At 36.7% G+C, this 13,023-nt stretch overlaps 2 protein-coding genes across 2 annotated transcripts; one reads left to right on the forward strand and one right to left on the reverse strand.

The window, feature by feature from the left end:
- The first annotated feature begins 493 nt into the window (after positions 1 to 493).
- Positions 494 to 8,243, forward strand: LOC122313314. The gene is made up of 8 exons (XM_043128195.1): positions 494 to 955; positions 1,043 to 1,137; positions 1,234 to 1,313; positions 2,529 to 2,570; positions 2,642 to 2,769; positions 3,365 to 3,545; positions 4,388 to 4,566; positions 7,190 to 8,243. The coding sequence occupies exons 1-8, from the start codon at positions 585 to 587 to the stop codon at positions 7,680 to 7,682; spliced, it is 1,569 nt and encodes a 522-aa protein (XP_042984129.1). The 5' UTR covers positions 494 to 584; the 3' UTR covers positions 7,683 to 8,243.
- Positions 8,244 to 8,940: 697 nt separating this feature from the next.
- Positions 8,941 to 12,980, reverse strand: LOC122313315 (probable NADH dehydrogenase [ubiquinone] 1 alpha subcomplex subunit 5, mitochondrial). The gene is made up of 2 exons (XM_043128196.1): positions 12,572 to 12,980; positions 8,941 to 9,320 (listed from the first exon to the last, which is right to left on the reverse strand). Exons 1-2 carry the CDS (start codon positions 12,882 to 12,884, stop codon positions 9,124 to 9,126), a joined length of 510 nt encoding a protein of 169 aa, XP_042984130.1. The 5' UTR covers positions 12,885 to 12,980; the 3' UTR covers positions 8,941 to 9,123.
- Positions 12,981 to 13,023: the final 43 nt, after the last annotated feature.

The following is a 13,023-nucleotide window of genomic DNA, read 5'->3' on the forward strand; positions in this document are numbered from 1 at the left end:
TATAAGAGAGTAATTTATAATATGTAGTACAAGACTGTAATTTTAAAATAAAAATAATATTAAAAATTTTATTTTAATAATAATTTATTTAATTTTTTTTACTTTTATTTTATCTCATTTTATTTATAAACTATAAACATAAATGTAATTTATAGTATGTAATATTAGACTGTTGAATAAAGTATCTCATTTTATAAAGAAAATTTTATACACTATACTATCATCTCATTTTCACTTCATTAAATATGATATGATATATTTATTATTATTAAATACTCATTTATTATATTTTTTTAATTATTTAATAATAATAATAAATGAATTATATTTTATTTAATAGAATAAAAATAAGATAAAAGAATGATCTATAGCATTATTCTTTTATAAATACGACCATTTTCAACCGATTCAAGAAAAGTGCAGTTTGGATCATCTGAGATGTCAATTTGATTCATCTCTTAATTTTTAAAAAATAAATAAAAATTGATTAGTAATATCGCCTCGCGAGTCGCCACATCGGAAGAATGCCGTGACGCATCCCTCAGACATATCAATCTACTCCTTAACACAGACGAACGTTAGCCATGGCGTTCCCAACCGAGACTGTCTCCCACCTCCTCCAATCCGCCACTTCCAATCTAATCTCCCTCCTCACCTCCCACCAAACCACCTCGCTTTCAACCTCTCATAGCTCACCACCTAAAATCTGCCTCCCACTCCTCCTCCCCTCCAACTCGTCTCTCCCCGACTCCGCCGTCAAGGGCGGCGTCCCATCCTTCTACGATTCCACCTCCTCCTCCGCGTTCCCTTCTACAGTCAGGATTTCCGCCCTCAACTCCAACGGCAGGGGCGGTGGTCCCGCCTTCGTGGGCCAGGTCTTCAGTATGTGCGACCTTTCCGGGACCGGTCTCATGGCTGTCTCCACCCACTTCGACATTCCCTTCCTCTCCAAAAGGTACAGCCCTCCTTTCTATAATCTCTACCGTGTCAAAAAGTTTTTAAAAATGATAACTCGAGCTGATTGATTGTATTTTATTTATAGAACGCCCGATTGGCTCAAAAAGATTTTTGCAACAATTACTAAGAGCGAACGAAATGGGCCTGTGTTCCGTTTTTTTATGGATTTAGGTGATGCAGGTGCGTTTTAATAGTTACTCTAAAACATTTTCCATTTCTAGTCCGAAGAAAACCATCTCTCCTTTAATACTGATTGATACCCACTCTCTGTTGTAGTGGCATATGTTAAGAGGCTGAATATCCCAAGTGGTGTGGTGGGTGCCTGTCGTCTTGATTTAGCATACGAGCATTTCAAGGTATTACCCACTTGTTCCGAGTGAAACAGCTATGCTTATCTGATGTTTATTCTCAATTGTCAAACGAATATTTATTCTATTAGCAACTTATCAAAAAACAAAATATATTTATTCTATTAGCAGCAGATGTGTGTTCGGTTTTCTTGTGTATATTGATATTAACGTACATATTCAGGTTGTTTTTTCGCTTGCATAATGAGCTCCGTGATGCCCGTATAAACTGCTGATTGTGTAGTAATTAGGAAAACTTTTGAGGTCCCACATGTGGGGGGATTCTTCAGCTACTGAATAGCTTGTGAAGTTTTACTTGATCTTAACTTTCTAAAATAGCTGGGTGGAAGTGGGTTGTATTTATCCACGGGCGGGCAGATCAGTCTGATAGAGTTACTCTCTCCAGCTTGCCCACTTACTACTTGTCTCTGTTCCCCATTCCTATCAGTGTAGCCCTTCATTTGAGAAACTTCAAAGGGATTCCGTGTGGGACAGTGTTGGTGATAAAGTCACGTATCATCTTATTAAGTGGGCTAGGATTTGCACTCTGATTTATTCAGGAGGGATCTTTCAGGGTCGGGTTGTGGAAAATTGTTAGGAGAGACGGGGGGATTTCTCACGTCTTGTTAGATTTGAGGTGGGGTGGGTTTAAGATTGGGATATGGCATGATTTGTGCTGGGACCAACCATTGAAGACAGCTTCCCAGCATTGTTTAGCATTTCCTGCTGTAAAGAGGTTAGTTAGCATAACTTTTACATATCTATGATAATAAACCCCAATATAATGTTACTTTAATTAGAGATGTGCATCATTGGGAGTTGAGGATGATCTTTTCATTCTTTAGTTGTTTGTATTCTTTTAGCTTGAGAAGTGGTGGAGATGGGTAGAGGGCTAGAAAGAGATCATGGTTGAGGTGGTTTAAAATACATGCTTTTTGACAGAAAACTTGCCCTTAAATTTATCATAATTGTGGAAGACTTATGTTGCCAACTCCAATAGCTAGACCTAGAAAGGGATGTTTCAAATATGAATTTTCACTTTTATGCGTGTTTTTTTGTTTGGTGAAATAATATATAGAATGCATGTAAATGAGTCATACCTAGCATGTGGCAAGTAACGAACCTTAAGTACCTACTTAATTCCTTTTATTGATCTCCTTGTGTTGAAATTCATTTTGTGGTGTTCTTTAATAGCTTTTAAATTGGTCACTATGTGCTATGCAGGAAAAACCCCATTTGTTCCAGTTTGTTCCGAATGAGAAACAGGTATGATATGAATCATGGCTGTTATACAGTGGAAGTTAGCATTTCTTTGTATACTTAAAATATCCCTGCAGGTCAAGGCTGCTAATAAGCTTCTGAAGACAATCCCACAGAATGGAGGAAGCAAAAAGGTTGATGGTGTTCCAGTTTTTAGTGCTCAAAACCTGGATATTGCAATAGCTTCGATAGATGGGATTAAGTGGTAAGTTCTGCCACAAATGTGCTCGTTGATAGTTTAGGAATTTACTATGCAAAAAAATTTAAACATTTCATGTTCGTTTGGTTTAGAGAAAAGTTAGTTTTAATGAGTTGACTTTATTACATAGAAATTGTTAACTTTATTACATAGAAATTGGCATAAGGGCCTAGTATTGTGATGGATTTGGATCTTTATTTTTAATCCATTTTAGGCCCTTTTCCCTATTATTTAAGTATCTTTGCCTTCTCTTCTTGGGAATGGCAATGCTGACTGTTTTGCTCAATTTGTTGTCTTCGAGCCCTTATCGGTCTTTAATTTATGTAGAGATAACTTTGAGATATTATTTTTCGTGCCGAAGGCTGGCTTTGCCATTGTGGAAGGCTGGCTTTCCTGCCGAGGTTGCAGTGCATGGGACTGAGGTTTACTCTGCAGGGGTGGGTCCAAAGGGCCCTGCCTTGGAGAGGTTCCCCAACATATAAATAAAAAAATAAAAAAAGAAGAAGAAGTTATAGAGATATCCAAATTATGGAACATTCTATTCCTATAAGGCTGTATTTTCAATCTCTGATGCTCATATTGTTACTGTTTATTCCATCAGGTATACTCCATACTTCTTCGATAAAAACATCCTTGATAATATTCTTGAAGAATCTGTTGACCAACACTTCCATTCTTTAATTCAAATTCGGCATATGCAACGCCGACGAGATGTTATTGATGACAACATGGGGGCAGAAGTAATTGAAGAGATTGATGATAGCTTATGGGAGCCTCCCGAGGTATGAAATCCATTGGCCTGATTTTAAATTTGAACTAGTTGTACTCATCAAACAATTTGTAGTAGCATCAGATGTCAAAACTCTAGTAATATCATATTGGAAGGTTGGATCCCGAAATTCTAGGTTCGTTCTATTACTCCTTTGGTTCAGGAACATTCTGGCACAGGAGTATTTGCTGTCATCACAGCATTTAATATCATTCAGTGTTGTATACAAGTTGGTATTTGGGTTTTGAATGCTTGTGACATGCTTTCCAGAAGTGACCAGCCCCTACTCATGAAGACGAACTAAACATCTGAATGAATAAAGATATAAAAGGAGAAAGAGAAAAAAAGTGTTGAATAATGAATCAGCCGCACTTCTACTATACTTCCATTGGATGCCAGCCACCTTTGTATTCCTAACTTTAGTATTCAGGAATTTCCCAAGCTCTTTTCCCTCTTTTAGGAGATGCTTGCGAAATGACATGAGATGAGAATTTTGTAAATAGTAGTAAAATGTTATTGTGTTTTGAGAAAGAAGAGAGAAAAAGTTGAATAAAAGATATTATAAAGTTGAAATATTTTTAGAATATTATTTTTATATTAGGATTTTAAAAAGTTGATTTATTTATTTATTTTTTTTTTATTTTTTATTTTTTGTGGAAATTTCAGAAAGTTGTAATGATTAGTTTGAAAGTGTTTGTGTGTGAATGATGTTTGCGAAGGAAATTAGATGAGATAGGATGAGATGGAAATTGTTTCCAAGCATCCCCTTAATAGGTGTATTTGGAGTATGCTTCCTGTGCATCTTGAAGTGTTCTAAGTAAAATCTCATCTTACCAAAAATAAACATATTAACAGGTTCAAGAAGTGCTGGATGAGATGGGTAATCCTGGAATACCTTTAAGTGTTATTTCAAAAGCTGCTGAAATGCAGCTCCTTTATGCAGTTGACAAAGTGGTCCTCGGTAACAGGTGGTTGCGGAAAGCCACTGGCTTACAACCAAAGTTTCCGTATATGGTTGACTCATTTGAGAAAAGGTATCTCTATTCCCATTCTTTATATTCACCCATCGAGTTGCTAACTTCCAATTTTAACCCATCAAAAATCTTCACCCATCGATGGTAAGTTTTTTTATCAAATGAAAAAACTTACCATTGATGGGTGAAGATTTTTACTGGAGTAATGCTACATACCACACTCATATTTCACTTTCACCCCACTATGTAAAATGTGGCATTTTTATCACCATTGGATCATCCTTTATTTTTTTATTTTTAAAATCAAAGGTTGATGGGCAATGCCACCTCATCATAATGAGAATGTGGTATGTTATTTTTTTTTTTACTGTTATATAACTGTACGCCTTTACTCCTTCAAGACCATAGTTTCAATTACGGAGATCTTAGGAAGAGCATGCAAATTAGCCACTTGATCTATCCTGCCAATAATTTGAAAATGTTATTAGTCAGTTGATTCAATAATCTAGGGCATTTGATTCATTCTGTCCTTTGATGTTATCAAGAAGATGATGTAGCTTCTGGCATTGGTGCCCCACTTTCGGGGACTTTCTTGGTTAGCCATCTCATCAGCTGACCTCCATTTTTACTTCACAACTGCAAAAGCATGGCTTTAATTCCATCTATTAATAGATGTCTCAAAGTCCAAAATTGCATAACAGCATGAGGAAAGTTTGCGATTTTTGGTCTATTTATTAGTAGCTAGCATAAATATAAAATATGAAAGGGATGGGCTGCAGATCTATTATTCCAACACAGATAATTTTACAGCAGTTTTTTATTCCATGTAGTACTAGAATTTGCTGAAAATAAAAAATTACACAGCGGCAAGATGAAAGTTTGGAGTTTTTTGTATTTTTATGAGTAACCAGCTTATATATATATAAGGAATGGGCAGCAAATCTATTCTCCATAAAATAAATTTCCGTCTTGGGGCACCACCATCACAACTGAAATTTCCAAAGTACTCCTGATTATGCACGCTAACACTCAACATAAGCCATTAGCACTGATTAGTAACTAATATATATTAATAACTTTAACACACTATTTGGTTACGAAGGGAAACCCTTTGAAAAACTTCCACAAAGGTAAAATTCTACGGTGCAACCAAACCCAAGAAAGCCAATTTTATTGATTGAAAAGATTGCAAGTAAAACGTTTACAAAACCTTTGTAATCAGACACGTCTACCCAAGACATGCGACCCACTTGTCTTCTACCTCAGTAGGTAATTAGAACCTCTGACACTTTTCAATCTTTGTCTTTCTTACTGGAACCTCCAGTGGTTGAACTCGAACACTGCAACTCTCCCTTGGAGTATGCTCTCACTCAATCTCACGGATTGAGCTTTTTGGAAAATCCTTCCCTCAAGAATTTTTTCTTACACGATCTCTTGAAGTTCTACCCAGATCTTCAAGATCTCAATGCTTGTGAATATGTGATGTTCAAGTGTTCACCCAAACCCTCAGCCGACTCCTCTATAAATAAACAATGCGGTGATTGATTTGGAGAAGGACTCTACTGATAGGTTTATCCAGAATCTCAGTTAGATATGTTGCTAACAATTTGTGAACATTTCGGACTAGATCACTTCTTCTGGATCGCATTGAATTTAGATCTGCTTCAGTTTTTCTAATAAGGCTTGCGTCTTTATCTCATGAACTGACTTTTAGACTTGAACCAACATAGAACTCTTGTAAACTAAACTCTTATATTATAATTTAAACAAGATTTGATAAGAGTTACAACCCGAGTACTTATCCTTATCGGATACCCTCTTATTCAAAACTCATCCTTATCGGATGCAATCCTAGCATCCTATTAAAACTCACATTCATCCATGATTTAAATTTAAATACAGACTCATCTAATCTTAGCCAAACATAAATAACATTTACAACAACCTTTATCACCTTCACAAATTCTCAGATTTATCTTTTTTTGTTTTGAACTTCCTCGTTTAGTACAAGATAGAAATATGCCCATCTAGGTCTTAACAACATGAGTGCATCAATGATTGAAAGTGAAGAAATGAAGTTAATTCCCCTTTATGATCCGCCGGATGAATTTCCCCCCACTTGTCAAGGTTTTATTTAGTTGTGTCCAACACAAGACAGGTTCAAGCGTTGATGTGCCAATTCATGTTCCTGCAATATCCCGGAAAAAATTATGTACTTGCTTGCCATTTTGGCCATGGATGTAGGCCTTGTGGCCGTACTATTTTTGACACGTTATCTTGTTTTTTGGATTTACAGACATTTGGTTTCTAGTAACCAACAGAGCATTGGCCTTTCCCCTTTAAAAATTGCTCAAAGTTTGTAGAATCACACTGTAAATGCAGTATAGTTGCTTAATTATCATGTTTTGAGCATAAATATGGTAACCTCAGGGTATACTTGTGCATGACTCAATGAGTTTTTCATTCAATTTAGATGTTTTTAAAAAAGAAAAGAACCCATTTTTGGCTTTAGCACCATTTCAATATTCTGAATTAACTAACCGTAAACTTAATAAACCAGGCTCTGTTTTTCAAAGCTGCTTTTCGAAGTTGGATCCATTTTACCTACTAATTTGAGTCGGAAGTTTGGGTTCTGCATCACATGAGTCCCTTCCTTAACAACATTATCATCGTTATGTTGCAGGAGTGCAGCTTCTGCTCTGAGAGCATCTGAGTACAGTAGCTGTCTTGCCAACTCTCAATTGGGAAATGATAGTAAACATTCTCATCACCAAGACACTTCAGAGCCCAAATTAAAAGATGGTAGCAAAGCTAATCAAGGGCACAAACCTGATTTCAGGTTACCTTTTAGAGATTTGTTAAGTCATCTGTTGTCAAAAAAGTCTTGCCAAACGGAAGACTCATTGAAGGAATGTATAAAACAAAACGTACAGCCAAATTCTCTTCTTCCAAAGATTACAATGGTTGGAATCTCAACTGGGGAGGCTGGTCAAATGAGCAAAGCCAATTTAAAGAATGCAATGGAGGATCTAACGAAAGAGTTGGAGCAGAGAGAGGGAAATGCCACAAGTAGTAGCAGCAGCAGGAATGAGTTCAAAATTGAAGATAGGGATCCACTATTTGTGGCAAATGTGGGCAATTACTATTCTGGCATGGCAAAGACTGGTTCAGCGTGATGGATTCACGGTAGAAATATTGGGAGGATCTGATTAATGAGATAGTTGCTTCTGGAGATGATTGTGAATATTTAGTCCTGGAATGCATACTCCCTCCCCCACCATAAAATAGGAAGGCAAGAGAGATTTAAAAAAAGGGGTAAATGGTGATCCATTGTCCATTGTTTTACCGGTCATATTTCTTGCATGGATGCTAGCCTCTTTGGTCTCTGTGCTCGTACCCGCATTATGTCTACATCCAAGTTTTGCCATCTGATCTATGTTGTAAAGGTTAATTACAAATAGGTATGGTTGATCCCATCTAGTTAAATTTTGAACTGTTAGATTCTTGTATAACAGATATGAGTAAAGGCAAATCCCCTTTGCAGTTCTTAGGGTCATGAATACAATTGAAGAATTTTAAGTGATAAGAGTTTCTTCATATCATAACGCTTTTACGACTTGGTAGTTTAAAGACTATCATGAGATTGTAACTGTCTGTACCTCTCTGCCTTAAGTGGGATGTTATTTCACCTTATCAGAAAAGCTTTAAATAAAAAGCTATTTTGGTTTTTGAGATTATTAGCTTCAAAGATGTTTTTGAGGGAATCACTAGTGTGTTGGGGAGCTGGGTGCGTGGCAAAAAATTCGGTTGACCTTTATTGCAGTATATATCGTATTTGTGTTGCTTGAGGTGCATGTTCATGCGTTCCATTTCGGTTAGCGGCCACTGGTGTATCTGTGAGGGCACCAGCCAGGGGAGATGACTACCATGAATTGGAATTTTTATCTTTATTATAATACTATATTCTAAGAATATAATGAATTTTTCATGTTTAAATATAAAGAGAGTTTAAATGAAACAAATGGTAATAAAAAAAAAATTACATAGATGACAAATATAGAGCAACATTTTAGGCTTTAGCTTCTATGCATTTACTTTGCATAATCCAATGGAGACCTTATATGCAAAACTGCTAAACAATTGTAAATGCTCTCGATGGGCTACCCAAAGAACCTGAGATTGTTAAAATCAATTTGGAGGATTCTAATCCCAATAACCATTCTCTCTGTCCCCAACTTTAAACAAACTACACTTTCCATATTCAACAAAACAACGGAATCTTCCACAGCTCATATCACATACTGAGCACTTAATTCATATGAGCCCTTAAAAGACAGCCTGTTGAACTAGCCGCATGCTCCAAAGTTTCAAACTCCAGACGCAGCTAACAATACTTAAACGCAACTAGTTTCATTTCCACAGAAGCAAGAACGGTGATAGGAATAACATGATTTTGCACTTCACACTTCAAGTGGAGATTATTAAGATACAAGCCTTTGTCCCAGAAATTAAACTCCCTTCAAACAGTCCCACTAAATGAGAACAAAATCAGGAGAATATGGGGAAAAGAAGACATTCAGCTCTGGAACCCCAAGTTCCCCAAAGACATGCAGCATTTTACTCCTTTACCTGCGTCTCACTGGAGGTTGCTGCAGCCTCATCCACTTTGGGGACTGAAGTAATAGCCTCCAGTGTTTTGTAAAACTCCTCTGGAAGCGGACCAGGTCGGTGCAGAGGGATATGCTTAGGAACTGGAGCATCATTCTCAATAACCTCGCATTCATAGTCATCAGGAACACCCCATGGATCCCACTCTGCATTCCAACACAACGCAGAAAACACAAAACCCATTACAAACTATATTTATTCGCTTATCAAGTATAAGTAATGCAAATAGAGGCAATAGCCTCTGACATTTTAAGGAAAGATTATTGAATTCTTTTTGAGGCATCCAGATACATGATCTCACATATAGTTTGGCTCTCCAATAGATAACTTGTTCTTCAAGGCTGAAATACTCTTAGGCTAGGTTTGGATACAAAAAACATTTCATCTCATCCAATCATTACAACTTTCCCAAATTCCCATAAAAATATAATAAACGATTCAACTTTTTCAAATGTCAAAACAAGAATAATATTAAAAAATAATATTTTAACAATATTTTATTCAACTTTCATCTCAACTCACTATCCAAACCTATGAATGATGAGTCAATATTATTAATCATGCATAAGGGCCCAAACCAAGTACACAGAATGTATACAAGTACACAGAGTGTATATAAGAGGAGCACATAAAATCTATATAAGAAAAAACTAGAACTATTAGTCTATTATAAAGTGATGCCCAGACAAGAAGGTTCAGCGTTGTAGAACTAAGCTCATCCACCAACTTCACGCGGTCTTCAAAGTTCCTTGCATTGGGTTCCTTTCACGCACCATATTATGCATATAGGAACTATCCTCCAAACTTCCATATTTACTTTCCAATTTATGCTACAATCCAATAACTCTACTACGATTAGGGCACTCCACTCCAAAAAGATGAAAGGCCAAGGCCCACACTATTCTAGCAGGCTTCGCAGTACAACAAAGGATGATTTATTGTTTCACCACTCTTCTTGCAAATCTAATACCAATCCATCACCAAGGTTCTCTTCTCAAGTTATCCCTAATTAGAACCTTCCATGACACAGTTGTCCACTTGTCCACACAAATAATGCCAGCTGCAGGCTTTTTGTTCCGCCAAATGCCCTTCCTCAAAAAAGAAGTGTCCCTGTACCGCAAAGTGTGAAAAAAATGTTTGGCTTCAAACTTCCTTTCTCTTGGACAAAATCCACCAGATCCTATTCTCAATACCACTTTCCATCCTTTAAGAATAAAAGGGTTAAAGAATGATGAAAAAATATTCACTTCCCAATCATGCGCTGAGTGCATAAAGGTGATGTTCCATTGTGTAGTGTCATTAGATAGCTGCCAACAATCTGCCACAATTGCCTCCTGTTACTGGGAAATCCTTATAAAATTCCGAGAACACTAACTTCATGACACCTTAAAATGAAATATTAAAATTTTAATTCTCTCTTAAGAACTGCTATAAATTAAAATTTCCCTTTTAACTTTGAAAATTTTCCAGAACGCCCTATGGATCCCTATTTCTCATTGAAAGCAAAGATTTCTTTCTTTTCTTCTTCTTATTCATCTTTTAATTTTGATAGCAATCAATTGAGAGAAAATATTTCTGACAAGACCATCCTAGGTGAAGTCAGAACCCGATCCCTATTTGCTTGCAATCATCAAAGCGCTTTCATCTGATCAGTTTAGATGATCACAGGATGGTGTCAAACTAGGTGATCCAACCAAATCCATTCACCCGAGGCTAGGATAAAACTTAGAAAGTCTCAAAGGATTCCGTAAAATTAATTCATCAACTCTCATCTTTTACTTTCCCATCAAACTTTATATTCTTGTCCTGCTCTAGTAATTCATCTCTTTCCAATGACCTAGTGAAACTGTTAGACCAGGTCAGGTAGGTTACAAAATTCTTCTGGTACATCAACCTCATTCCTACAAGATCTTGCAACCTTTGACAGTTTATGAGATATTTTTTTTTATATATAAAAAAATCTGAGATGTGTTTATTTATAGGGTTTTGTGAAAGTAGATAGGAAAGTATAATAATTTTTTTAAATATGTTTTGTATTAGGATTTGTGAAAGTGAAAGGTAGATAGGAAGTTATTTAATTATAATGTTTTTGGGATATTAATAAAATCGTTTACTTATAAAAAAATGCTTTGGGATATTATTGTTTTGGATTTTGTAAAAGTTTTTTTGGTTTTTATGGTTTTTACTTTTACTGAAAACCAGGCAAACGATTGGATGAAAAGTTGAATAGGATTTTTTTTTTTTTTTTGGAGACTGATCGGTGTTTGAAAATTGATGGTAATCAAACATGGCCCAAATGTCGCTTAGCCATTGCTTTTCATTTCAGATTGAGATTTACCTTTTCCAAAACGGCCCATTTGGTTACACAAATGAGATGAAATATTTTAAATAGTAATGAATAAAATATTGTTATAATATAATTTTTTAATATTAATTTGTATTAGGATTTGAAAAGGTTAAATTGTTTATTATATTTTATATGGGGATAAGAAAAAGTTGTAATGATGAGTTGAGATGAGATGAGATGAGATTTTTAGTATTGTGTAACCAATCCGGGCCTTTAAGCTCTCCTGGTAAACCACAACTGGATATTCCTAGAATGAGGGGGGAACTCACTCACAGGCATATCTTCAACTCTTAAGGCAAAGAACCTTATGTTTTTACAGGCTTCAAAGTGTAAAGGACCTTACTTTTAAAGAATCTCCAACGCACTTACAAACCTTTTATGAAATAATTTTTTCATCCTCAATTAACACGTTTAACCCAACATGAGAGGCGAAAATTATCGAAATAAAAAGACGATCAAATTCTTTATGAACTTGAGACAACTATCTGGCTCAGTCAGTACACTCTTCCTTGATAAGGTGAACAAATTCAACAAAGACACAAAACTCGCATATATTTTTTTCTTCCTCTTCTTTCCCTCACTCAATCAGCAACAAAATCGATGACAAACACGAACCCAGCACAGAATTGTACAGACTAATGCACTTCCAGCATAACTACAGCTCTCAAAGCCCAATTTCCCAGGTTGCAAAATAAAACTACCCCCCCCCCCCCCCCCCCTCCCTCCCCCAAAAAATAAAAAAACATTTTTTTCTTTTTATTTGTTCACTTAGCTCAGCCCCCAAACGATGATTAATTGTGAAATCGCAAAACGTATCTCTTCGTCCACATGAACTCATCATTTTCGTAATGAACCTAAACTCTCCCCTGGGCCGAATTATCTATCTCTCAGATTACCAGAATCACCAAAAACTTCCGTTTTTCGAACTCGAATCTTTCTTTCCTTTCATACTATTTCCTCAATTTGTCAGCAACCCAAATAAACATAAAAATTACTGAAGAAACGGTTTTCTTTAAAAAAAAAAACAAAGGGATAAAAAAGATTACGGACCGATCATTTTTCCGATGAGAGTGAGCTCGTCGCGGGCCTCCTCAATGAGCTCCTCGACCTGGCCGCATCCGAGCTTCTTCTCGATGGCCTCCCAGTCCTCCTCTTCCTGGCACACATTGAGTCTGTGCCTCGTGAAGCTCTCCACGGCCTTCCGGTAACCCTCGTCCTCCGGCACCGCCTGGATCTCCTTCAGCGTCTTGGAGTACAGCTCAATTAGTACCTGCCGCGCGTTCGGTACGACGTCCAGCCCCACGATCCCCGTCGTTTGTTTCACCTTCGCCAACAATGGCCGTCCGATCGCCCGCAGGAACATCTTTCAATTTTTGCTAATCGCTTTCGTGCGTTAGTGTTAGGAGACGTCGACTGAGTTGGGTCCGATAGAAAATGGCGGAGTGGAGTTCGGAGGTGTTTGGGTTCCTCCTTTGTAGCATTATTCATAACTTCATCCGGGC

Source organism: Carya illinoinensis, chromosome 6 (genome assembly GCF_018687715.1).
Source record: "Carya illinoinensis cultivar Pawnee chromosome 6, C.illinoinensisPawnee_v1, whole genome shotgun sequence".
NCBI lineage: Eukaryota > Viridiplantae > Streptophyta > Magnoliopsida > Fagales > Juglandaceae > Carya > Carya illinoinensis.

Excerpts from the sequence above, each read along its gene's own strand:
- LOC122313315 (XM_043128196.1), bottom strand. The coding sequence starts at position 12,884 with ATGTTCCTGCGGGCGATCGGACGGCCATTGTTGGCGAAGGTGAAACAA. Across the intron at positions 9,321-12,571 it reads TCTCATCGGAAAAATGATCG|AGTGGGATCCATGGGGTGTT; the intron begins GTCCGTAATCTT and ends GTTGGAATGCAG.
- LOC122313314 (XM_043128195.1), top strand. The coding sequence starts at position 585 with ATGGCGTTCCCAACCGAGACTGTCTCCCACCTCCTCCAATCCGCCACT. Across the intron at positions 956-1,042 it reads ATTCCCTTCCTCTCCAAAAG|AACGCCCGATTGGCTCAAAA; the intron begins GTACAGCCCTCC and ends TTTTATTTATAG. Across the intron at positions 4,567-7,189 it reads GTTGACTCATTTGAGAAAAG|GAGTGCAGCTTCTGCTCTGA; the intron begins GTATCTCTATTC and ends GTTATGTTGCAG.